At 39.7% G+C, this 27,502-nt stretch overlaps 1 protein-coding gene across 2 annotated transcripts in view; it reads left to right on the forward strand.

The window, feature by feature from the left end:
• The window catches only part of LOC102206784 (furin-like protease kpc-1), a 200,413-nt gene that overhangs the window by 27,067 nt on the left and 145,844 nt on the right, over nucleotides 1–27,502 (forward strand). For both annotated transcript variants that reach the window (XM_005741284.2, XM_005741285.2), the window contains exons 4-6: nucleotides 3,129–3,210; nucleotides 12,692–12,795; nucleotides 17,875–17,977. In XM_005741284.2, the coding sequence (XP_005741341.1) occupies nucleotides 3,129–3,210; nucleotides 12,692–12,795; nucleotides 17,875–17,977 (289 nt within the window). The remainder of the gene's footprint in view (nucleotides 1–3,128; nucleotides 3,211–12,691; nucleotides 12,796–17,874; nucleotides 17,978–27,502) is intronic.

Raw genomic sequence — 27,502 nt, forward strand, 5'->3', positions numbered from 1 at the left:
CGCGCGCATTCCCAAGTGAGCGTGTGCCATTAGTAGATGGCAGGGCTTGGTTTGACAGAGAGCGATTAGCTCCCTATCATGTGTATTGATCACCATGTCCTGGCTGCTCCCCGAGAGGAGAGGCTGAAGGGGTTTAACAAGGCTATTGGGACATACACGCACACACCCTCACACATGCGTGCACACACTCACTATTTGCCAGCGAGTTTATGCGCCTCCACGGAAATTTTTCATCCATCCCGTTGTCATTGGTTTCACTTTTGGAAACCAACGTAAATAGAGTGACTTTGGAAATACTTTTCTCTAAAAGTTTCTGGGAACTATTGCCACACACCGCTCCGGTGTTTAACTGCTTAGCCAGCTGAAAATGGTTATATCTTCAATAGCCTACCAATACTACTCCCAGTTTAATTTGACCTGACGTTTGAGATGCATCTGAAAATATTCCTGTTAACACTTTCTTTAACCAGTGTATTTAAAAGCCCACAATCATATTGTATATAGTGGAATATAAGTTAAAACAAAAATATAATAAAACAAGAAGAACTCAGAGAGTGCAAACCTCCACCATGGCAGCTCACTCTACAGTATTTACTTTTAATAATAATAGTATTGTATTCTGTACATATTCATTTAGTTTACATTGTTCTTTTTGAATGCACTTTAAGAAGTTTGTAGTGCAATCAAAATAACACATTTTGGTGTTAGTTTGAAATAAGACAAAAGTCAAATGTAAAGTTGAGGTCAGAGGTCAAATGTGACATGATATTTGGATGCAAACTATAATGTGATATTTTTAAACCACACATACCATTTTCTGAAAGTTTGACCTTGAAGTAGAGCTTAGAGGTGAAATTTAGATTCCCCGTATGTCATAGTTCATTCCCTATATGACAGTACAAACTGTCATTACAAATAATGGCAATAAGATACATAGTTTTAAATAGCGCTGTTACTTTGACCTTCAGATCAGTTTGTTAATCAGAGGTCAAATGTGACATAATATTTAAAATCTTTATACAGTACTTTCTATGTGTTGACAATATGTACCACACTAAGAATGATAGTTCCTAAGGAATTGTGTCAATTTTCACACAATAAATCGTTAAGTTGACGTAAGCAAACTTTGAATGGATTGTTAACACGACCCCACTCTAAACCGCTACAACGTTTCAGCAGAATTCACTCAAAACCTGTTAAAAACTACAGAGACAAAATGACGACACGCATGCAAATGCTACCAGAAATATAAACTCCTTTGCAGAGATAACTATGTTTTTTAGAAGTGCTTTGCAACGTGCAAATAAAAACTCAGTGAAAGGCAGCTGCAAGCTTTTGCTCACTGATGCTGTCCATTGCATGCCAACGATAAAGTCTCAGTGGACCCCAGTGGCTGGCTCATGCTGTATTGGGAAACCGCTCGTGTCCATTCTGCATTAGCATGATGACATTTATGTGAATGTCCTGAATGAATGCGCATGAAAGGTGAACTATCAGTTCTGTTATTCTGATTATCCAGAGGAATACATATGTACCAAGTGCACTGTTGTGCTACACAGTATATCCTAAGTAAAATGCTAGTTTGGAGCTGCACTCTGAATTTGGTACATGTTTTTGTATTCATAACAAACAAAACAAAACAAAGCAATAGTATAGCTCACACATAAATTAGAAACAATGTTTCTCTTGCTAAATAGGAATTGCCTAAATGTGCTAACAAATCCAAGTGTTTGTTACACTTAGCTTATTATGCTTTAAATCATCTTAAATTAGCATAAATCAATACGCTGCACCTAAAATAAACACCCATTTGATTACATTTGCAGATTTGTGCACATCACATCTTCTCTCTGCCTGAGTTCTCCTCTGTTTCACATCACGTATGACGAGTTCTTAGCTTTAACAGCTGTCTTCTTTGGGAAGGTTAGACCAGCTCCTAGCTTTTGTTAATTGAGTATAATTGAAGATGGTGAAGAGGGAATAAACCAAGCAGGCTTTTAGGAACATAAAAGACTGCCGCCGCCTCTCAGTAGTATTTATTTTCAACCTCTTCCACTCTGATTTAAGTGTAAGAGGACAATAGTGGCCTGACAGTGATATGTGCGTGTGCGTATGCGTGTCTGTGATCTGCTGTTTGATTTACTTCACCCACCTTCACAAGGACCAGCCTCTTATCAGATCAAAGCTGCGAGCAGCGGCCTATGAAAGAAATCGCGCGTGCGCGTGAATGTGTGCACATGCGTGTTGTGGAGGACAGAGGTGTAGGTGAGGTGGGGGTGTTTTTGTTGCTTTTAACCCAGGACAATGGAACGGCAAAGGAGAGAGTAAGCGAGTACTCTTTGAACTAATGAAGAGGAAACCTTTTACTCTCCTCCATAAAGATGCCCAGCTCTCCCCGTGGATTTCCCCCCTCTATTTCAAAGTAGTGTGAAGCAGAATAGGACAAAATATTTTATTTGTTCGGTGCCTCTCACTGTCTTGCTTTTATCCTCGTAAAACTACAACAAGAAAAAAAATTTAATTGCGAAAGCGAAATTGAGACAGATGATTAATAGAGCTGTAGTGCATGAGCGTCTTTGGGATGAGCCAAAGGTGATTTGTTAAGGTGAAGTGATTTTTTTTTCTTCATATTTCCAAATCAGTGTAAAGAAGTAGTAAAGTGCCCATTTAAAATATGCCTTACAGCCCAATATGTGATGGGTTGCTTCCATTCATGGAGTTTAAATCAGGCCACAGCATCTTCTTCTGTATCATTTTATTCCAAATGTCTGGACTTCCAATGATTTCCTGTGAACAAGCAGTTGGCGACATGTAGATACACATGAGGTGTTTGCAGGTACGTTATTTGTGTGTTTCACTGCAGTGTTTCCCAGAGGCAGGAAATTTGCCAAAAAAGAAGTTGAACTAGCTCAAATATTCAAACCACTTCAAACTTGACATTTACTGCTTCAGATTCCCCCGCAATACACCCACTAAGAGTGAAATAAATTGAAATGCCTGTATAAGAAAAGTGGAGAACACAGACATGAAAATACTCACAGTTACCTTCATTTATCAGTGAGAAGATTACAAACTAATAGTTCCAGTTTACAGGTGAGCTCTGATTCTTTTCGTTGTGTGCTTTCCAGGTTCACTGGGTGCAGAGACAGCACTGTCATTACAGAGACAAACGAATTCCTGTGACAAGACTGGACCATGCCACTACCAATGGCAAGTTTGACTAATACTGTTCCCTGACTAATGCTTTGTTTTTCACTGTGCTGAGTTATTAGTTTTTGCTGAATTTCTGTGATTTTCACAGAAAACTTTGGTTCAAGTCCCTCTGCCATGAAATACCCATTACTAAATAAACAACTGAAGGCGGGCACTGGTTTAGCTCACTGGGATTAGCAGGCGACCATGGCTGAGAGCGGCCGGCCCGGGTTTGAATTCGACCCATGGCTCTTTGCTTCTCCCCTCTCTCTCCCCCTCTGCTTTCCTGTCGTTCTTCGCTGTACCCTTTCAAATAAAACTATAAAAAGGCCGTAAAACATAAATAAACAACTGCAGTTAAAGTATTTCTTAGTTTGGCTTTCAATAGCCAGTTGGCTTCATCAGGCTCAATTTCAGAAAGGTTGGCACATGGTGTGAAATATAAATAAATACACTAGAATGCAATGACTTGCAGCTCTCATACACCAATTTTTCATTCAAATCACAACATATTGTTTTAATTTAAAGAATGTAGCATTTTAAGAAAAATATAAATCATTCATATGTCATTTTGAAATTGCTGGGCAGTGACACATCTCAATAAAATTGGGACAGGGCCATGTTTAACGTTAGCATCCCCTCTTGTTGTTCCATTCTTGTCTGGTATCAAATTCTCCCTGCTCAGCAGTCCTGGCTCTCCTTTGGCATATTTTTCATTTCATGATGATCTAAATGTTCTCAGTTGCTTAAAGATCTCAACTGCAGGCGGGTCAGTTCAATGCTCAGCTTTTGTACTATGCAGCCATGCTGTTGTAATAGATGCACTGTGTGTGAGTGGGTGGGTGGGGATGGGGGGGTGTTTGTTTTGTTTTTTTGCTTAAATATGCAAGGCCTTCGACGAAAAAAGATGTCATCTGGTTGGGAATGCATAACCTGCACTGATCCAGGCTGTCCAGATGTGCAAGCTGCCAATTCCATAGGCACTGATGTACCCCCATACCATCAGAGATGAAGGCTTTTAAACTGAGCGCTGATAACAAACCAGATGCTCCCTTTCCTCTTTAGTCCAGAGGATGCAGTGTTCGTGTTTTACAAAAAGAATTTCAGATTTTGATTTGTCTGACCACAGGACAGTTTTCTGGCCCAGAGATAATGGTTTCTGGACCATGGTCACGTATGATTTCTTTTTTGCATGATTGAGCTTTAACCTGGATTTTCATTGGCTAAAACAGAAGCTGCATAGGTGCAGCATAGGTGCAGCTTTTGTTTTGCTCATATGCACACAAACCCAGAGGGTGAGAAGAGAAAGAAGACAAGAAGGAATGAGACTCCTGGCTTTGTTTCCTTGTTATGAGGCAAAACTAATGTAGCCTAAGCTAGTGAGACCAATCATGGTGGGTTATCTGGCCCAAGGTAATGTTCATTCTGCAGACATCAGTGGATGGATATCAGCTGAAAATGTGGTAAAAGTGGCATTAAGCCTTTACATGTTTATTTATTCCTTTTTTGAACTTCTTCATTGTCTTTTGAGACATTTTTACCTGTAAAAATGGGTAATGGGAAAAGTAGCTAATGCAAAATGTTAGTTAATTTAACAGCTGCAGCATTCGTATTTAGCAAAAAAACCAATTTTGTGTGTGTTTGCAGTATTTTGGCTTGAAAATACAATGCTGGATTTGTGCAGATATCACAAAAATAAAGTCCGAGTGGGTAAAGTAGTATGTATTCAATTTTTTCAAAATACATTCTTATTATTCCACGAAACATGAGTGAGTGCCTGAGTCTATCTGAATCAGCTAAGTTTGGTGTAATGAATTCATAAAAGTCTGCCAAATTTTACCTTGATACTAAGAAGGTTTTCTCAGTTACAGGTCCTCAGAGAGTACATAAAAAATGAGTATGCCGCACTGAAGTGAAATGCAGCAATCGAATGATTGAGTCTAATGTTTAGCAAAATGAGAAAGAAGACAGAAAGAGACATGCCAAAAGAAAACATTATTGTGCTGATACTTTACTGAGCCACAGTTTTTAAGTTTAATTATCTATTGTCATGTTTTGCAGAAGTGATGACCCAAAAGCAGGCTGTACATGTAGATGGATGTAAACAAAAAGCAAACCTTTATTTAGGCTGATAGCAAATTCCAAAAAGTCAACAAGATCCATCAGCTGGCAGACAGCACACAGGGACAACAACAATACAGCACAACAAAGAATAGATGCAAACAGAGGGGTTAAATACAACCACTCAGGGTAGAGTGGAAACCAAAGGCAACACAGCTACAATCAGAGCTGATGAGACAACAGAAGTTAAATTAAACACAAAACACAAAAGATGACCAAAATTAAACAGGAATACTTAACACAGAGATTGAAACTCAAGGAATTACATATAAACTAAACCACAAACAGGAACTAGATTCCGAAACTAAAACCTGATAATAGCAACATAAAGAAACCAAGCAGGAAACATCTGTTATAAGAAAAAGAAAACCCAAAAAAGCACAAAAACAAGAACCCACAACTAGTTTCAAAGCTCAGGCATAAAAACAGCAGAAACAAAAATAAGGATAATAAATATTTAATGGTGTGAAATAGCCACATACTGGCTCGGGTCCTCTACCAGAGGCCTGGGAGTTTGAGGGTCCTGCGCAGTATCTTAGCTGTTCCTAGGACTGCACTCTTGTGGACAGAGATCTCCGATGTTGTTCCTGGGATCTTCTGGAGCCACTTGCCTAGTTTCGGAGTCACTGCACCTAGTGCTCCGATTACCACAGTTACCTTCACCCTCCACATTTTCTCGAGCTCTTCTCTGAGCCCTTGGTATTTCTCAAGCTTCTCGTGTTCCTTCTTTCTGATGTTGCTACATCGATCACTACGGCCGTCTTCCTCTGCCTGTCTACCACCACTGTTGGTTAGCCACCACCATTTTGTCCGTCTGTATCTGGAAGTCCCACAGGATCTTAGCTCGGGGGGCGTCTCCCATTTTGACCTCGGGACTTCCAGGCCGTATTCGGCACAGATGTTTCTGTATACTATGCCGACCATTTGGATATGGCGTTCCATGTATGCCCTGCCTGTATATATATATATATATATATATGTATGTATGTATATAGATAGATAGATGGATAGATAGATATAGATATTACACATTTTAGTAATTCCAGTATGTGAATAGGGGAGAGAGAGAGGGAGACAGAATTACAAACATTTTTAGTAGTACAGTTTAGTAATACTTTTGATCATAGGTATATTAAATATCTATGTGTCTTTTGCAGGTGTTTTACTGTGTTTGAATAGATCACTGTAAGCTTTACAACAGTAAACCACTGATGACTGTGTGTCTGTGTGTGTGTGCATGTTTAGACATCTTTGTGAGGACAGAAAACTGGCATGCTACTATACTAGTGGGGACCAAAGGTCACTTATGGGGACAAAATGCCCATTCTCACAAGTTTTGAGGCTCAAAATGTGGTTTTAGTGTTAGGGTTACAATTACGTTAGGTTTAGGATTAGGCTGGGGGTTAGGAATTCACTTTTGATGGTTAGCGTTTGGGTAAGCGGCTAGTGAAAGCATTATGTCAATGAGATGTCCTCACTAAGATATTAAAATGAGCTTGTGTGTGTGTGTGTGTGTGTGTGTGTGTGTGTGTGTGTGTGTGTGTGTGTGTGTTTTACCGTGCGTGTGTGATGGGAATTGGTGGCTGTGTTTGCAGAAGAATGTGCTGGCTCACGTCCTGCTGCAGTGCTCTCAGTCTTTCTTGTCTGTTCTTGTGTATTATCATCCGCTTAGCTTCCGCTCTGACAAATGATAGAAAATGTACAACGGAGATAAAAAAGCCGTGATACGATGGATCAACATCGCAGCTGTGTGTTTATGTACATAAAGAATAAAGAAATAAAGAAAGAGAATGCACTCTTTGGCCGATGTGAACTTTTCAAGTACAATGTTTTTGCAAGTATTTTTGAATTCGAGCTGCCAATGTTCATTAAAGTGTGCCAGTATTAAATATCTCAAATACGAGCATTCCACCCTGCCAAGTAACATGCTTGTTACTTGGCAGGGTGGAAAAGCCTCATTATGGCATCCTAAACTCTATTCAAGCACAGAATACAAATGGTAATAGTAAACTGAATTTATGATTTGGTACAATAAATTTTCTATACAGCATTTGAAACTAGGAAAGTAATCCGGGTTTCCTTTGTTAACAATTCATAGTGGAAAAATGTAAAAGATGGTCAGAAAAGAAAGAAAGACAGAAAGAAAGCCATGAGTTTTGCCTTCAGTAACCATATATATGGTATGGGCATGTTTGACAGATGGTGTGGTATGCTTTGGGTCACAAAACTGTTTCTCTCCTCCTCTATACTTTCCTCTTCCCATCATTCTGACACAAGTTAATCTTGGTTTCTCTTCCTCAAGCCTATTTGTCAGAACAGTTTATTAGAGGTTTTCTGACAAAGTCTAATCTGGCCTTTATGTTCTTGAGTGTAACCAGTGGTTTGCACTTTGTTGTAAATTCTCTGTATTACCATTCATTAAGGTATATCTTGATTGTAGACTTGAACAATGATACTGCTGCCTCCTTGACAGTGTTCTTGAATAGGTTGGGTGTTGTGAAGGTGTTTATCTTAATCATGGGAATATCTCACTTATTTTACACTTTAGTTGTCTTTCAGGCCTTTTGGTATTGCTGAGTCGGGTCGTTTTTTTCTTCTTCTTTTTTATGAAGAATGTTTACCAAATTGTTGTTTTAGCTACTACATAAGTTTTGCTATCTCTCTGAGAGGTTTATTTTGATATTCCAGTCTCAGGATGGCTCCCTTAACTTGCACTGACATTTCTTCACAACTTCATATTGAGAGTTCTAGTGAACAGTTACGAAATGGACATCGAACTACTGGAATCAACTTCCGATCTTTTGTCAGCTTAAGTTGCCATGGAATAAGAAGGGAACAGGCCTAATCATGAAACATGTATCAGATAATTGTCCAATAACCTTTGAGTCTCTACTGGCTCTACATGCACAAATGTGTGTAATTCCTAAACATTTAATACAGTACAATTAAAGCTTCAGTCACATCTTGACTGTTTGATTTAAATCCACTGTATTGGTGTCCAGAAGCAAAATGTCTCAAAAATATGGACCTTACTACACGTGACATATTTAACCTGCAGATAACCTGTTTGACATATTTGGACAAGAAAACACAAATCATTTGAAGACTAAAAGATAAGAAGTTGTGTTGTTACATATTAGATGTCATTATAAAATATAGCTATATTCAACTGCTCCTTTACTGACAACAGATTTGTCAGTAAAGGAGATTTCTACACAACATTCCCTTCCTGACAAAACCCCAAAGGGATTTGTGTCCCTTCACAGAAACAAACTTGGGATTTTTTGCTAATTAGGCAAATGGTGTAAGCCACTACGCTAGCCACTGTCAAATATTTGTTAAGAAATAAATCAATAAGAACAAATCAGAAGCATGAAAGAGAGGAAGTGTATCCCAATATTACCAACACTGTCAGACTGATAATGTTAGAATCAGGTGTTGCTGATTAGGTGCCAATGATTAGAGCCTCCTTGGGGAGAGACAGGTGGAACATGTGTTATTTCAACCTCTCACATCCAGCGTCTGGTGTTCCAATTGTTATCGAAGTGTGGTGAACCATCAAGATCTAAAGAGAAATTGCAGAGAGCTGCTTTGACGAACAGGCAGGAGGCCGAGGTGGAGGTGGCAGATCTGAAGATACCAAGGTTTTTGTTAGGAGTAATAAGATTAAGATGAGTACATCAGAAAGACACCTCAGGTCGAGCATTTTAGAGATAAAGTTAGAGCGGCAAAGTTGAGATGGTCTGTACGTGTGCAGGAAGGATGTAGTGAAGCGGGACATGTGGGGGCTGGTGTGACATTGGAGGACGCTAGCGATAGGGTGAGGTGGAAAAAGATTATCTGCTGTGACAACCACTCAAGGGAGCAGCCAGAAGAAGCAGAAAAAGTAGAACTTCATCTATAACTGAGAAAGATTCAACTTGACTGCCAATTTGATTTTTTTGGGACCGGCTACCCCAGCAGATTCATCACAGGAGCTGCGCTGCTAAAAGAAGTCTCATGACAGAATCTGCCCATAACTGGCAAATGTTGTTGGGAAAATGTATATTTGTATTGTCAGAAAGAGATTATACTAATTTGGCCTCACAATGTTTAATAGTGCACAGCACAGTTTGCCAGTGACTGTAAAGGTAAAGACCAGGGCTTTTGGAAAAATGTCCACTGGACAGACAAATCAAAAGTAGTTGTTTGGCCGCAACAAAAGTTGACATGTTTGGATCAGACCAAAGGTGGCTTTTGAGGAGAAGAAACTCATATGAACTGTGTGGAAATGTCATGCTTTGGTGTGGTTTTCTTGCACAACTTGGGGTCAGTGATTCGGCCATGAATTCAGCATCATATCAAAGAGCTGAAAGATAATATATGGTTATTTGTCTAAAAGGTGAACTGGAAGTGGACCTCTCAGCAGGATTATCCTAAACAAACAATTCTACCAAGACATTGTTGGAAAAGAAAAAAAAAATTTTATTGAAAAAAAACCCCAGGAAAAATCCCATCGAAATGTTGTGGGATTTGAAACTGGCAGTACATGTAAGAAAGCACTCAAACATCTCGCAACTGAAGGAATTTTGCATGGAAGAAGGGTCAAAAAATTTTAGCAAGCCGTTGTCAAAGACTGGTGGGTAATTGAGCAAAACGCCTACAAGATTTTTTTTTATTTTTCTGTTAAAAGGTCGACATACTAGCTTCTGAAGCGAAGGGTGGGCATACTCTTTTCACAGAAGAAAATTGCATCTTTTGATATTTTTCTTTTGATTATCTCCTTATCTGTGGGCACTGTTTCAAAGTGGATCAAATGTTTGCTTGTCCAAATACATCCAAAAAGCCTGCCATTTCAGTGGGATGTAATTATTTTTTCAAATGACTGTATAATGAAAATTTAAACATTAAAGAATTTCAGGGTCCTCTGGTCATGTTCCAGCTGCATCGTGCGCTGAAGAAGAGGTTCATATTTGTCTTCTATAAGTATACACAACCGGTGTACAACCTCTTCAGTCCACATAGATCTGAGCATAGATGGTATATATATATATATATATATATATATATACACACACACACACACACACTGTTAAATCCAGTACTGTGTCATTTAAAATCCTGGCACTATAATGCTGTCAGCTATTTGGCTTCCAGTATACCGCTATTTTAGTGTTATAACTCTTTGAATTCAGACTATATGAACGCATGTCCTCATATACTCTGAATTCAGTGAATTTATACTCAACCATATCATCCCTGAAGATGAATAGATACTGACCTGAGCTGAAAAACTGCCATAAGAGCATCAGTGGGTGATTGCTAGCTATATAAATATAGCTATATAAAAAGGCCATCTTAGAGAAGCAGCGTTTCTCAGAGGTAAAGATGAGAAGAGGTCCTTCAGTCTGCAAAACAAATGTGTCTAGAAATTGTGAAACAACTTCAAAATAATTTTTCTCAATGTAAAATTGCTAAGACTTTGAATATCTCATTATTTACAGTATATAATATTAACAATAAAATCAGAGAATCATACCACACCATCTGCAAGGGACAAGGCAACCTTGAGCAGTTTTATTTTACACAGTTTAATCATTTTACTTCCTAAAGTGATCTAAAATCCCAGAGAATGTATGTAAAAATTATTTTTTAACATTTCTTTTTTTTTTAATTGTGTTGAATTTGATTTACATTCATGTATTTGTCCTATACTGTCCTTGCATATTTACTTAAACACATGTTGATACTTGAAGTTAAACAGTAAAGCGAAGTGATCAAGAAAATTTGTCATGATGAATTAAAATTTCGTATTTTATTAATGTTTAATAAAAATACAACCCCATTTCTGAAAATCAGTAATGAATGTCTGTGTTGTTCTGGTCCTCAGGCAACACTACATTTAAAAACAGGCATGACTGACATGAAAAAACCCTGCATGAGCTCACGAATACTTCCAAAAATAACTGCCTATGAACAGAGTGTGTTGTGCCATCCACAAGTGCAGGTTAAAGCTTTATCATGCTGAGAAGAAGTCATACTTGAACATAATCCAGAAACAGTGCTGTCGTCTCTGGACCAAAGCTCATTTAAAATAAAATAAAAACTGTTCTGTCAGACAAATCAAAGTATGGAATTCTTTTTTGGAAAGCATAGATGCCACATCCTCAGGACTTAAGAGGAATTGGACCATCTGGCTTGTTGTCAGTGCTCAGTTGAAAAGCCAGCATCTCTGGTGGCATGGGGGTACTTTATTGCCTATGGAAAAGGCAGCTTGCACATCTGGAAAGGAAGCATCAGCACTGAAATATATATACAGATTTTAAGTGACATAGAGTCCCATACAAACATCTTTTTATGGAATGCCGCATATATTTCAACCAGAAATGCTCAACTAAATCATGCATCTATTGTATGGCTTCATATTAGAAGAGTCCGGGTACTGAATTGGCCTGTCTGCAGTCCAGATCTTTCATCAGTTGAACACATTTGATGCACAATGAAATGATAAATATGACAAAGGAGACCCAGGACTCTTGAACAACGAGAATGGGACACATTCGTCTCCCAAAGGTCCAGATATACATTAGCGTATTGTTAATTGTCTTTAATTGTGGTATTCAACTACATTCACATTACTTTATATGAAAAAAAGTATTTTTTTAACTGAAAGACTTGGAAGAATCTCTCTAACAATACTATACTTGTGGTTCTCTACTGTTATAAGTTAGCTTTACTGACAACACTCTGCATACTGGGTCATGTGTCCAGAGGCAGATTTTAAATTTGTGTTTTACATGCGGTAAAACACAATTCCTAATCAGAGTCTATTAAGGTAAAGTTACTGTAATTATTATTTGTTTCAAAGCAATGCTACACTGGAGAGAGTCGTGCAAGAAAATTTAAATTGGTTTGGAACCAAATGATCTCCTATTAATCCTAATACTTGAGATATATTTATACTTGTGTGGGATGTTTCATTACAGTCACTTCCAGAAAAGGCTAGTGTGATATCAATTAATTTGGCAGTTCAAGAAATTATCAAACAAACTGATAGCAAGAAGATAGTAGAGAGCACTGAGAGAGAGGGTTGTGCATGGGTGAAAACGAGTGGCAGTCGGTGTAACATTAAATGTAGGGAAGGAAAGGTGCAGGCCTTGATGGGCTGATGGCTCTTCTGCAGACAGCGAGCCAAGCTGTTCTGCAGCAATGAGATGCTAATAATATGCTAATGATATGGTAATCTGCCAGTAGAATTCCACCTCAGCGGAGAAAAAGGAGATCTGGGAGGCCTTGCGCCATTGGTTGGGAACCAGGGATGTCCTGAAGTCAGAGTTCAGGACAAGGAAAGAAAGACTACATGCACACGTTTATACATGATATTTGTGTGTGCTTGCAGGTCCCCACAGGAAAGAGTCTGAAACTGACAAGCAGCCCGAAGAGAATAAGAGTGACCACTCCCTCACCTTCAATGACCCTCTCTGGCCCATGCAGTGGGAACTGGTGGGTGTATTTATGTGTAAGTGTATGTGTAGTAGTGTGTGTTTGTATGTGTTCATTGGTCTTATCTGGAAGCCCCACCCCGACTTTTCTCATCTTCATGTTGAAGGATGTTCCTCTGACAGGCATAAGTCAGGCAGGCTTTCATGTGTGACTGGAGAGTGAGACGGACGATAGAGAGATGGGGGGGATTGTGGAGGAGGAAAGAGCGAGCGAGAGAGGAGGTGAAGGGGGTTGTCCATGTTGAACTGAGACAGATGTCAGGGATTGATGAGGCTCGGAGCAACACTGACACACAACTGGGCTGCAACAACAAGACATGCTCATCCATTCTGCAGAGTCTTGTTCATCCTGTTTGGACGATACTTGTACACTATGTTTGAGAAGACCAAAAGGAGCAAAGTGACAGGATGCTTGGGTATAAAAAGGCATATTTTTTGATAAAATATCTAATTTTTTAATAATGTACAAATTATTTAATAGCTGCATCTATAGCCTTTTATTATAAAATATTTCAAGTAGTCAAAATTCACAGATTAGCATCTAAATCAGAATTTCAAGTTAATTTTAGAGTTTGCATGATATCATCCTCTTCCTCCTTATCTCAAGCCTCGTCTCCGAAACTGTATTTTAGCCTCTAACATATCGAAATGTGCATAAATATACTTATTTATTCCCAATATTGTTGCAGTTAGTTATTGTCAGCTACATTAGATGATCTTCCTGTCTCTGTACACCAGACAAGAGCTGGCTAAACAACAACAGCTGTTTATAAGCTCACATTAAACCAGCTAATGTTAAGGTTCAAGAGAATCCCACATTCCTGCTGATTTGATTACATTCTTACATAGTATGAGAGCTAATTTGCTAAGTGTCAGAGTCCAACAATATTTCTTGTGTTAACAGCAGGCTAAGAGGCTAAGAGTAGCTAACAGCGCGAAAAACAGTAGCGCTTGCCGACTGCTCAGCATATGTTCAATAACGCACCTCAGTATGGCTGTCATCATTTAGAAGTGAGCTTCTCTGACTCAGTGAGCTGTATATTAGAGTCCGTCCACAACGTTTTACAGCCCCTTACAAAGTAAATCAGGGGTGGGGAACTCCAGGCCCTGAGGGCCGGTGTCCTGCAGGTTTTAGATCTCACCTTGGGTCAACACACCTGAATCACATGATTAGTTTGTTACCAGACCTCTGGAGAACTTCAAGACATGTTGAGGATGTCATTTAGCCATTTAAATCAGCTGTGTTGGATCAAGGACACGTCTAAAACCTGCATTACACCGGCCCTTGAGGCCTGGAGTTCCCCCACTCCTGGAGTAAATAAAGGTGGAGGTTTCTCGCCCGGCATTGACAGCTGAGGTAAACAGTGGACTTTAACACATGGGGAAAAAGTCCAGAGCGAATCTGGTTCAAACATAGCAGAAACACGCCGGCTGGCCATGGTTGTTATGGGGTACAGTCTAAATTTCATATTTTTGATCTTTCTGACCTGACTAAAACATGTTTTTCCTACAGCAGCCAAAGTAGCTAGACTTATGTACTTGGCGAGAAAGCCTCAGTTAATTGATGTCTGCAGTCTAATGACATCTAGCATTGAACATTTTAGACACTGTAACTTTAAGACACAAAGTTCTGGAACTGTCTTTAGAAATGTTTGTTGAATGAATCTTTTCTCAGGGGAAAAAAACAACACTGGTCATTATATTGTCACAGTTATGTCTATGACTCTTCGTAAGCTGTTATTAATTTTTAAAAATGTGTTTAAGCACACAAGTTTCAGTTTATTTCAGAAACGTATGCGCTTAACAGCCTTGAGTACCTTTCCTGACACATTCGGTTGATACCAAAAAGTATATTAAAGCTCAGTAAACAGCTGAATAGGAAAGCTGCTTATTGAGAAACCCTGTCCCTGGTTTTTTTCTTTAGATTATGTGTGCATTTACACAACTGGTTACATTATGTAACTTATGCTTTATAAATTCCTTGATAGGTCTTAATAATTCTTTTACTCTTACCAAAGTGTAGTCAACAATTCAACAGCCTGTATTAGTGTCTGGTTTATTACTAATACAGGGCAACCAGGGCTCGTCCAATCGTCAGGGCAGACGTTCTTGACTGACGTACGAGGGCGTAATCTGGCAGCGCGAGGAGGAGGAGGGGCGGGGTCAGAGATTCACCAGAGCAACCGGCAACAGAATGATTGACACCTCAGCTCTCAGGGCAAGATGAAGGGGTGAAAGTCAGGATGGGGGTGGAGGGAGGTGAAGACAGAAACAGAGGAAGTCAGGAGAGATGATGGGGGCATATGAAGCACTAGTGAGGGGAAAAAAAAATCTGACGGTTTCTTTTCTTATAAGCACGATTTTGTTGCACATAGTCACCTCTCTCGATTTAAGAAGGTTATTGACAAGATTGTTTATGCAGCGCAGTATGATTCATGTGCTGGAGCATGCAGTATGACACTAAGCGGATTAACGTTAACTTTATGGAATGATTGCATGAACTGAGAAATAGAACATAATTATCAATCACTCATTAATCAAGAAAAATGAAAGGCGTCTTTAACGTTGAGGACATTGCTCTCTCTGTCTGGCCCTCCCTCTCTCTCCTGCTCAGTAGCCCTGCTCTCCTGCTTTCATTCTGTTGTGTTTAATCAGCCTCTGGTGGACGTAGATATTGATTGAGGGTCAGTAATCTGCTCAGGGTTGGTAGCCTGCCAGGACCAGACAAATATATGTTTGTGTGTGTGTGTGTGCTAGTCGGGCATGTATGTTCGCTAAAAGCTGTACCTGATGGGCTATACCCACCTGTACACACACAAGGCAAGTGGAGCCTATTGTACCCTTTTTGTTAGACTGAGTCAAGCCCCTCCTGAGGAGCTCATTCAAAGCCTCTGAAATCCACGCAGCATCTTGAGCGTGCCTACTGTGTGTTTATATGAGAGAGAGTGTGTGTATGTTTTCACTGAGGGGCAGCTGCGATAAAGGCAGGGAAGCCAGAGATTGTTATGTTATCACTCTGTTTACATGTGTGTCTTCTGCATAGAAAAAGTGCCACTGTTGTTTTCTCTTGTTGCATGAACTTTCCAAAACTCCAAGGGTATATGTCTTTGATCATGTGTGCATTTGTGCTTGTGTGTGCCAGAATGTTCATTTACTAGAGAAACACATGATTAGTATATTTCAGTGCTTCAGAGAATGATCATGATTCTGCGCGCGTGTGTGTGTGTGTGTATGTTGTTGGTGATCACTCTATGACTGCGTGGGGTGAATCAGTGTTCAAAATGCCTCTCTGTGGGCTTATATCAAAGTTCACAAAGGTGTGTGTGTGAGTTTATTTTGGTGTACCTTTGGTTGTGTGTGCGTTTTCCCCTGGGCCGGTCCTCGTGCTATGGTGGACGTTAGCCTGCTAGCTGCCTCCATTCATCAGCTTTATTCACACAACAACAACAAAGCATTGCTGCTCCCCAGATGCAGCCCCCAAAACACACACATATGAAAGCACACACACACACACACAAACACACAGACACACACAAACAAGTCCTGCCTACCACAACTACCACCACCCACTGCCACCACCTCGTAACCATTTTTTCCATTGTGTGTTCTTCTCCCCCTCGTTCTCTCCCTCTCTCTCTTCATCATGATAACAACAACCGAGTTGAAGCCTCTTGAAAAACTCACTTTGAATATCAGATTGGCTTTGTGTGTGTGGGCAGGGGATGTTTGGGAAGCTGCTGACATTTTTGGTGAGACAGCTTGCGCGCTACCTTTTGGCACTACCTTTATGGTTTGTGCTCCTGTGAGAATGTGTTTGCATGAAGATGCAAGACTGAAGCTTCACTTAAAGCTATCAAGGGAATGTGTCTGTGTAGTGTGTGGGGCCATTAGGACTCATGGGAGCTGCCAAGATGGTTCTCGTGCCTCACGTTGGTGGGATTTCTGCACAGCAGTGTGTGGATTTGTGTGCGTGTGGGTGGATTGTGTGGTTTGAAGTGAAAGGATGAAAGACCTGTCTATGTGACTCGTCCATGAACTCCCCGGGCTTCTTATGGGCACTTTGAACATACATATGGTTTCTGAAAGTATCACTGGATGTGCACATGTTTCCTCACAAGTTAACATAACCCAGCGACTGAAGTAAACATTTCCATTAATGCACATGTAGCAAAAATTTAGAGGGTAATATATTCATATACAGTACAGTAATAATAATAATGCACAGTGAAGTTTTGACCATTCATCCATCCAGTAGGACCAGTGTTTCCCAACCTTTCGGAGCCACGGAACATATTTCACATTAGAAAAATCACACGGCACACCACCAAACAAAAAACTCACAAAAAGCATATTGATCATTTTTCCCTGCACATCAGGTATAGTAGAATTGGCTCGGTTTGTCCCCATTATACCTTTTGTGCTTTCTTCTGACCACTTCTCATGCTAGGGCCTTCACCTGGGTGGGAATTTTCTCCAGGACCCAGGTCAGATTGACTACTTTTTCTTTTCAAATATTTATCTGTTGCTATTACGTGCTGCATTGTCTCACAGCATGACTATTCTGTAATTTCTTCTTCGTCTTCTTCTGTTTTTAATGGCAGTTGGCAACCCATTTAATTAGAGCAGGTAGTTGTACTGCCCTCTAGTGGAAGAGAATGTAATTGTTCTGCACGTTACTCACGCCGATCGCTTAGAGTACTAACCAGGTGAAACCAGATCATCATCCACGGCACACCTGACCATTTCTCAAGGCACACCTATGTGCCGCGGCACAGTGGATTGCAGTAGACAAGAATCTAACACTGTCTCTATTATTTTTTTTACCTGCAGTGTTAAGAGCCTATTGCACACTGACTGTTTTTTGCAGTGAACAAAAACAGAAAGCAGTTGATATCTGATTTATGCCATTGTTACAGTATATTTACTGTGTCCGCTAGTAAATATACTGACCAAGGCTCTGTGAGGATATCAGCGTGCCACCAAGTAGACTTGGAAAAAAGTAGAAAAAAGGAAATTATACTTTTTTTGTGATGCTAACATTTTAATAATATTGCGTATATATGTGTCTGTGTGTGTATAGTTTGCACAGGGTGAGTACACTGATGCGACTGACCTGAATTTGATGCCGGTTTGGAGGAACAACGTTACTGGACATGGAGTCGTGGTCAGCATCATTGATGATGGTGAGTCTAACTTTACTGCAACAAACATGTTCACACACGTTATAAATAAAATATATAAAATCTGCATTTGCTGGCAGTCAACATCTAAAAACTAAGGCACTTTTTTTTTTTGCAGTATTTACCCTCTTAACGCTTTTATCTCAGTTGAGTATGCATTGCCTTTGCTTTACACAATTAGACCAGAAACAAACTTACATTTTTGAAAAAATATATTTCAATTAGAAACTTGCATAATGCAACAATTCTGTGCAATACTTCGACAAGATGTGTGCAGTGTGCACTAAAAAAAACAAAAAAACAAAAGATGTTAAATCGGCAAAAGCTTGTCAGGTTTGGTGTGACAAAGCTCAGCTCTGGCCCTGAGCGGAGACGGTGAATGATTTATGTTAGTGCCCTCCTCCCCCAAGCCGCTACCACCGCTACCACCGCCCTACCACCGTCATCTTCGTCTCAGTCATGCCACAATGAGAATTCATTTCTCTCTGATTGCTTGGATATCTGGCAACAAGGGAAATGAGAGAGCGGCATCTTATGGGCTCATTCATCAAGAACTAATTGAAGCCTCACTAGTCTCAAGTGCTGATAGAGCTGGAGTAGTTGTGTGTGCTGTTTTGTATGTGTGTGTTGAAGTCTTCACCTTTTTTTTTCTTCTTCTTTTTTGCATTCAAGTGCCTCTGACTCTGCCCTCTGTGTGTGAAAGTGACTGGGTTTTAAGAAACAATATATCTGTGTGTGTTGATTCGCTGGTATGCATGCATGCATGCAGGAGTGTCAGTTTTTGACTTCAGTGTCCGGTTTCAGGTGAAAAAAAGCTTGTGTTGTGGTTAGCCTCTTTGGATAGAAGGCCTTCTCTCTCTTCTGCATCCTTCTGCATACAGACTGTGTCTGTGTGTGTATGTTTGGGTATGGGTGGCACGAGGTGGAGGGTGGCTACAGAATGAGCAAGAAAGCGAGAGAGAAGGAGAAAGAAATTAAATAGAGGAAGGATATAGAGGGAAATGTCAAGAGAAAGCAAGAGCAAAAAGAGTGGGGCGAGTGTGAGTGTGTGTGTGTGTGTGCGTGTGTGTGTGTGTGTATGAGACAGAGAGTATTAGACCTGCACCACTGAATCTCCTCTCCTCTGAGGCTATTGTACTCTGCTCCACCTCTCTGTATTGATTCCACTGGGCAAGAGCCCCGCTCCTTTTCCTTTCTCCCTCCCACCCTCTCTCTCTCTTCCTTCTCTCTTTTTTCCTCTTTTCCTCTTCCCTTTCCCCTCTTTGTTAACTAGGAGGTGACTTTTTCCTTTGGCCACCTTTTTTTCTTCTTCCTCTTCTACTCCTCCTTTTCCTCGTCTCTCTTTCTTTCCCTCCCTTTTGGACATTTTGCCTCTCACAGCTAAAGGATCATGTACACGCTCACCTTTAGCCACCTTTCAATCGATGTCATTGATTTTAATATCACAATGAAATAAATTATTTTCTTTGAGTGAAAGCACCCTACCACCCCCTCCTCCACTGTGCTCCTCCTCCATAGCCATCCTTCAGTTCAGTCCTTCTGTTTTAGATGTAATTGGCAATCTGAGACTTGTTTTCTAAAACTGTTGAATCACGTTCATAGTGCCACCTTCATTCATATGCTTCCCTTTGTTTGCATGGACTATACCCTTTACTGTTCTCTGTGCATGGCAGCATTAGTTATAGTTTCATCAACTTGCTTTTATAGCTTCATGAACAGTGGGTGATCGTTGAAAAGCTATAAAATAATAAAGACCCTTATTTCTCAACTTTGTGTATGCACACCTTTGAGTGCAACACATTGAATCTGTGAAGATGCAAAGTGACCTACAAGGTTGTGACTGTATTGTACAATGCAGGATTGTGAAACTATGTAACATTTACCTATTATTAATTTCAAAGTACTTAACTGATGCTGAGAAAAGAGGTTGTGCTCATCAGCTAATGCTTACACTGCCTCACGTGGTTAGCAAGAAGCATCCGTTATTCATGGTGGAATTAGTTAAACAGCCTTGAATCAAATACTACTTACAGATGAGGAGAGAACTATTAGCTCCCCCTATGAAACTTAAAAAAAAATATATATATATATATATGTATATTTCCCAAGTGCTGTTAGACAGAGCAAGGAATTCTTTACACACTTTTCCAAACATCCTAAGTTTATTTTTCTTTGAAAACCCTTCTTTCAGATTTGAATGGTCTTCTGTCATAAACTTTGATCTTCAGTTCAACTAACAGATTTTCATTGGGATTCAAGTCAGGGGTTTGAGGAGGTCAGTCAATAATTTTCACTTGGTCCTCTGGAGGTAGTTCTTTACCAGAAGTGACATATGTTAAGTCTTCAAACATTTGTCATGTTGGAAGACAAAGCGACCATCCAGACTCAGTTTTCTTTTCAAATCTTCATGCATCCTTGTTGGTGGTTCCTTCCACCCTGATGAGATTCCCAGTTCCAGGAGCATCCCTACAGCATAATACACCCACCACCATGTTTCACTGTGAACAATGTTCTTTGAGTTGTGTGTCTCTTCCTTCTTTCTCCAAATAAAAGCAACATGTCTGGTTTGTGTCCAAAGAGCACTAGTTTTGTCTCATCCGACCAAAGGACGCACTTCCAGTAAGCATAATCCTTCGCCAGGTTGCCCTTAGCGTACTTCAGTCTTGGCTGTTGTTCTGGGGTCTTTAGACACATCTCTCACTAGTTTGCTTTACAGAGTCTTTGAAGTATTTTGCTTCTGTACTGTGTGGCTTTTTCTGAATTTCTTGATGATACATCTCACTCAAGTTCTTGAAACTTGGAAATGCTGTGATAACTTTGTATATTCATCTCCTGCTTTGTGAGCATCAACAATTCTTTTCCTCTAAACGAATGTCTTCTGTTTTCGGCATTTTTAATCTGTGTATAAATTGGAAGATATCCCTCAGTTTTAACTTGATTTCACAAGCTTTGAGTATAACAGAGTAAAAGAACATCATTGCACAGCAGTGGTTTGTGTCAGAGCTCAACAAAAAGGTCCGTTTCTCGAGGGGCTAATAACACTGACTGTGGTAGTTGTTTTTTTTTATTTTTTTTTTTACTGAAATAATTCTGTTCTTTCGTGCAAATAGAAAGAATTCATGCTTTCTAAAGAAAACTAATTTTTTAGAAATATTTTTTTAGAAATGCTATGTTGAAAATCACTTGCTCTGGGAAAATTTTGTTGGAAAACTGTGCCACATGTTTAACACCAATCCCAGTTACTTTAGGTACAGTGGTGCTGGATACCATGCAGTAGTGATATGCCAATCAAAAGGTAGTCAAATTCTAAATCCTACTATGACTTAACGCTTATTTGACTCTAAATGAGACCACCATTCACAGCATGAATATGATGCTTTATTGAAGAAGAGTTGAAAATAGCAATCAATATCATAAACTCATTACAAAAATATTTCCCAACCTAATAAATCATATGAGAAGAAGAGTCATTTTCTCATCAACATTTAATGTAGTTATTTTTGTCCCCAAACAAGTTCTGAAGAGATTGGATAAAACAGTTTGTTTTCTCTGGTTTTAATACAAAAAAACCCCAAAACTGTTTTGAAAGTTTTGATATTATACAACGGATCTTAAAAAAACAACTATCAAACTACCATACTGTGAGCAGTTTAACATCAGCATGAGACAACCTTTCATTCTACAGAGATCAACATTTTAGACCCGTTGTTTGCCATGTTGTTCATGTTTATCACTTCCTTACTACGTGTGTCTACAACAGTACTCTACATTAAAGCTACTGGAAACTTCAGATGGATGAGTTGACCATATGTACATAAACATACAGGTTGTACATGCACAACAGTGTAAAATAGGTGGGATATTTTTCCTTTTTTATAGACTAAAGGTGTAAGTATACATCTCTGGTAAACACTAGCTATCTGGTTTGTATGGACATGTCCTCAAAGTTCACATAAACAGGGCTTTATAGTTTGACAAATGAGGCTCTTGGACACTTTTATAGCAGGAATAAAAGACAGCTGTCACAGAGTGTGCACTTCAACATAAGCAGCGCTCATTAGCCTGTCATCAACGCATTATGACCGGTGAGTGGGATAAGGATGAAGATTCATCAGAGAAATTACATCCACCCCCCACCCACCTTGTCCCACCACTCTACTACAATGTCCCTGTCACCCAGCTATCAACGCTGGCCTCTGTCCCCCGTGGCCAAGGAGTCCAAAAGCAGACTACTATCGATCGGTGCTTACGCCATTGTCATTACATGTCATTGGTACACAAGGAGACACAGGACACAACTTAGACTAGGAGATGGAGATAGAGCAATGAATGAATGAATGGGGGAAGAAAGAAAACAACGAGAATTTAGAAAAAAGAAGACTGAATATAGGACTGTTTCTTGCCACATTGATGTGTGAAGAGCATAGAAAGAAAAGAAAACCTTTTGAGTATACTTTCTTCTTCTGTAAACATTAATTTGAGCATAACTGCACTCTGGAGCGGATGGAGACATTGTGTGATTTCTTCTTCTTTTTCATGTTTTCAGAAGAAACTGCTGTAAGATAAAGGTAGAAATTTATAGTTCCACCGCAAAAAATTGTACCCCGAGGAGTTAATGCAAGCTTCATATAGATGCAGAGCTTTAATTATGTTGTCATTCTGTATGTATTTATCAGGTGATGTAGGAGGTGTGATAAAAGATTTTATGGCTGATTATGAAGGCTTACGTAGCCATTCTAAGAGGCAGGGCTGTGTTTTGTGTCTGATTGACATTGTAAAGTCACACAGTGTGAGTACTATTGAATTGCTGTCTGTTCATGTTATATATTACTCAAAGGTACAACAAGTACTTTTTGAGGTCACTTAAAGGACTGGATGTTAGTTTTTGACTATAGTAGTAGAAATGGACATCGCTGTTCCACATAATCAGTTTTTATTTATGTGGCTGGAGACTTCAAAAAAACTTTCACTAACTGTGGCTAACAGCAGCTAACAGCAGCAAAAACAGCAGCTAACTGATAGAAAAGTTTGGGATATCCTCAACAATTAACCTTACAAACAGCAGACTAACAGCCTACACTCACTACAGATGAGCGGCGGCCACAGTAGTTTCAAATCAAATCAAATCAAATCAAAATTTATTTATATAGAACATATTAAAACAACAGTGTTGACCACAGTGCTTCACAGTCAATAAAAACATGAGACAGTTAAAACAAACAATAAAAGAGGACAACAAACAATAGGTAACAACGCAACAAGCTAAAACAGCCAACTAGACAGAATCAAAAGCCAAAATAAAAAAATAAGTTTTAAGACGTAATTTAAAAGACTGGATAGACTCGGCAGTGCGAATATGAACTGGGAGGTTATTCCAGAGTCTGGGTGCCACGGATGCAAAGGCCCGGTCGCCTCTCGACTTCATTCGAGTCCTAGGTTGTGCTAGGAGCCTGTGGTTGGACGATCTAAGTGCTCTGTTGGGATTGTATGAATGGAGTAAATGAGAAAGATAACTGGGCGCTAAATTATTCAAAATATTAAAAGTGAACAAAAGAATTTTAAAATCTATACGATATTTAACAGGGAGCCAATGTAATTTGGCTAAAATTGGAGTTATGTGTTCATGAATTCTCGTACCTGTTAAAAGACGCGCAGCTGCATTTTGAATTAACTGGAGCCGGCAAAGAGAGGAGTGTTGGAGGCCCGAGTAGAGGGAGTTACAGTAGTCCAATCTGGATGTAATAAATGCGTGGATAAGTTTGGCCTACAGTGGCCAATGTAGCGAAGATCACGTGCTTGGATCGGGAAAGGTAACAAAGCAGAATTCAGTTGACTGCAATCTGCAATCTACTGACATACAGTAGGTCACTGAACTGTGCAATTGAATATGCTTTGAATTTTGTGTGCTGTAGACCATTTTTCATAATCTAAAATATAAATAGGGCTTTTGCCATAGTTTTGGTGGGCCTTAAAACAGTATGTGTTATAGCAGTAGGATAGTGTGTTACAAAAGTGCTATGTTAAGCTCTCCTCCTAACCACCATCACCCCACCAAGTCCATCACTGGGCCGTTCCTAGCTGCCAGACTTAACAGGTTCTGTTAAACAAATATTATACGAGTATTCTTTTACATGAGATTGATAATACTTGGTGATCAACAGGTCTGTATGTGGTAAATTCATCACATATCAAGTTTGTACTTTTGCCATATTTCCAACATATTTCTTAGTATTTGCTACAGTGTAAATGAACCTAACATAATTGCCCTATTCACTGTGTGCCAGCTATTACAGATGCACCCAGTGCCGTGTACAAGATAATTATCTTAACACTAAGCAACAAAGTCCTCAAAGTATTTAAACAAAGCAGTTGCCAAGCAACACAGAACTACCTGTGGGAGCATATTTATTTTAAAATTAATATATATTAATATAGATTAAGCTTTGAACAGCTGTGACTATGCTATTGAAAGGTATAATTAACTGTCTTTTTACAGGTTGTTTTTTTTTCTTTAGGGTAAACGTCTCCCTGATGAGCTGTTCTTCAGCCCATGTTTTCAACACAGAGGGCCAAAGATTGTGCTCTATAATAAGGAAAACTTCAATTTTACAATTTGTGTCTCAGTGTCTTTGCATCACTGTCCATAAATACTTGTATGCTTGTGGTCATGCACTCATGCATTAAGGCACACTCCTGGCTTAACTCCAGAGAGTGTCATAAGCCTGTTTGTGCATGTGTGTCTGTAGGGCAGTTTGGTAGAAATGACACTGGCCAGCCATGTAAAAGTGTGTCTGACAGGGGGAGCGACAGAGTCAGCTCTTTTTTTCCTCCCCGCTCGCCCCCCACTGTTCAATCCATCCAGCTGCTGTCACCACAGGGGAGCAGACAATCTATCAAGGCATCGGGATGCATTCTCCTCACCTGCGCCGCGCCTTTAATGAACAGCCAACATGATCCCGGCTGACAAGCAGGAAATGGATGTAATAAAGATTGTTTCTGCATGCTCTTTGCATCCCTGATAAATCACCTCGCTGTGCAACAGATACGGGAGCCACATGGAAATTTGATTTCACACGGCAAGGGGGAGGAAGAAGAGAGCAGTGGGGGGAAAAGAGAACTGCTAGTGGCAGGGTCACTCTATTTTATTCCTCTTTTTCTCCAGCGGAGCAGCAGCGCAAGATGTGTGGGGGTTGAATGGAGGGGCAGTTCTGTTTTCTTTTTTTTTCCTTTAACCATGTTCTTATCCCACAAAAGCTCTGTTAAGCCCCTAACATGCCTCTATTTCTCTAAGTCCATAAACAATATCAGACAATGTGTAGACCTTTACAGAGGTCTCAGTCATCATAACTCGATGTAATGTTATTGTGTGCACTACAAAGGAAATAAGGAAGAAACCTGAAACTAAAACATTTTATTTGTAAAAAAAATAAGAACACTAAGTAAAAGTAAAAAAATAAACTACAGTTTTAGTATAATTCAGCTATTATAGTTGATGTATCAGGTGGTATTTCAGACGAGAGATATGAGATAGTTGTGATTCCACTGATGAGTATGCATGTGATGATATAGTAATTATGAGGGGTTAAAGTGGGATTTAGCAGGTGGGGGAAACCTTAGATGTAGGTGGCCATGCAGCTGGGACAAAGTTTTAAAATATCAGCTAAATTAACCCATGCTATGAGTTCAGTAGATTTGCTTTCTTTGACGACCTGGCTACTGGCTCTGAGGTTTACTCGTCAGAATTTGACAAGTGCTAAAGAACATCACCAGCTTAAGGTCAAATTCACGATACCTTTCTTTGTAATAATCTGAAACGATGGATGCCACAGTCTACCGTGCACCAATTCAAATACAACGACAAGAGACTTTATTAGGTAAACCCTGTTAGTTGACCAAAATATCTAATCAGCCAATGACATGGCAGCAAGCAGTGCATTTAGGCCTGCAGACAAGGTAGAGACAAACTGCTGAAGTTCAAACTGAGAATCCGAATGAAGAATGAAGGTGATTTAAGTGACTTTTCATCGACATGGTTGTTGATGCCAGGGTTTTATTTCAGAAACTCGTGAAACTGCTGAGATTTTCCCACAAAACCATGTCTAGGGTTTACAGAGAATGGTCCAAAAAGAGAAACTATCCAGTGAGCAGCAGTTCTCTGGGTGAAAATGCCTTGTTGAGTACTTAAGAGGAGAATAGCCAGACTGCTTTGAGCTGATAGGAAGGCAACAGTAACTCAAATAACCACTTGTTACATCCGTATTGCATGGAATAACATCTCTGAACAAGCAGGATCTTGAACCTTGAAGCAGATGGGTTACAGAAGCTGAAGATCACACCAGGTAACACTCCTGTCCCCTCAGAATAGGAAACCGAGGCTACAGTTCACATGGCTCACTAAAACTGGACAATAAAAGATTGGAAAAACATTGCCTGGCATGATGTATCTCTATTTCTGCTTGAATGGTATTGTAAGAATATGGTGAACTTGAGAACCTGATGTTGGGGGGATATTTTCTTGACACACATTTGGTCTGTTAGCACCACCTGAGCATTGTTTAAAAACTAGAGCCTACCTTAATTTCTTTTGTTGCTGACTGTTTCTATTCCTTTGTGACCACAGTGTAACCACCTTCTGATGGCTGCTTTCAGCAGGATGAAGGGCCATATCAAAGAGCTCAAATCACGTTAAAGTTGATCTTTGAACATGGCAGTGAGTTCACTGTACTCAAACGGCCTCCACAGTCACCAGATCTCAGTCCAGTACAGCCTCTATAGGAAGTGCTAGAAACGGGAGAGTCACATCTTGAGTGTGCAGACGGCAAATCTGTAGCAAGTGCGTGGCACTATTATGTGAGTGCAGACCACTCTGATAGGTGCTTAGATCTGTAAGATTTAAGGAAGTTCTGAAGGGAAAAAAAGAGGTCCAAGATGTAACTAATAAAGTGACAACTTTCCAGGTAATCAAATGCCCCTTCCTGAGCAGTTCTTACCTTTCAAAACAACTGCTCATCTTCCTCACCTGTCCTCTCCTTCTTACATATTGAATGAGTGATTGTTGCACATTTGTTTTACTGTGCGAAATGCAGTTCGTGCCATTCTCTCGCACTGCCTAGATGGTGAAGTAAGGGCACCAGAACGCAATGTTATTCTCTGCATGCATGAACACCACAGATGAGAAGGAAGAAATGAATAGAATAGCCTAGTCTGTTTTGTTAGCTGTCTCTGTGAACACATATAAAGCACACCACGGCCAGCTGCCATATCCACAGTAAATGACTACCAGTTGATATTGCTTCTATATGGTTTGAGAGCAGATTTAACTGGAGATGCAACCAGTTATATTAAATTAAACTCATCAGATATTTGATAAAATATAGATGATCAAAGGGAGCAAATACCAATCTGCAGAAGGGGTTCTAGCAAACATTCACTCACATGCCTTACTGTCCAAAAGTCAGCGTAGCAGCCTTCTAACAGAACAGCATTTGTATTGTAGAGTACAGGGAGTGTGAGAGAAATGAAAGGGGT

This window comes from Pundamilia nyererei, unplaced genomic scaffold, assembly GCF_000239375.1.
Source record: "Pundamilia nyererei isolate P.nyererei 1_Seehausen unplaced genomic scaffold, PunNye1.0 scaffold00109, whole genome shotgun sequence".
In the NCBI taxonomy this organism is placed as follows: domain Eukaryota; kingdom Metazoa; phylum Chordata; class Actinopteri; order Cichliformes; family Cichlidae; genus Pundamilia; species Pundamilia nyererei.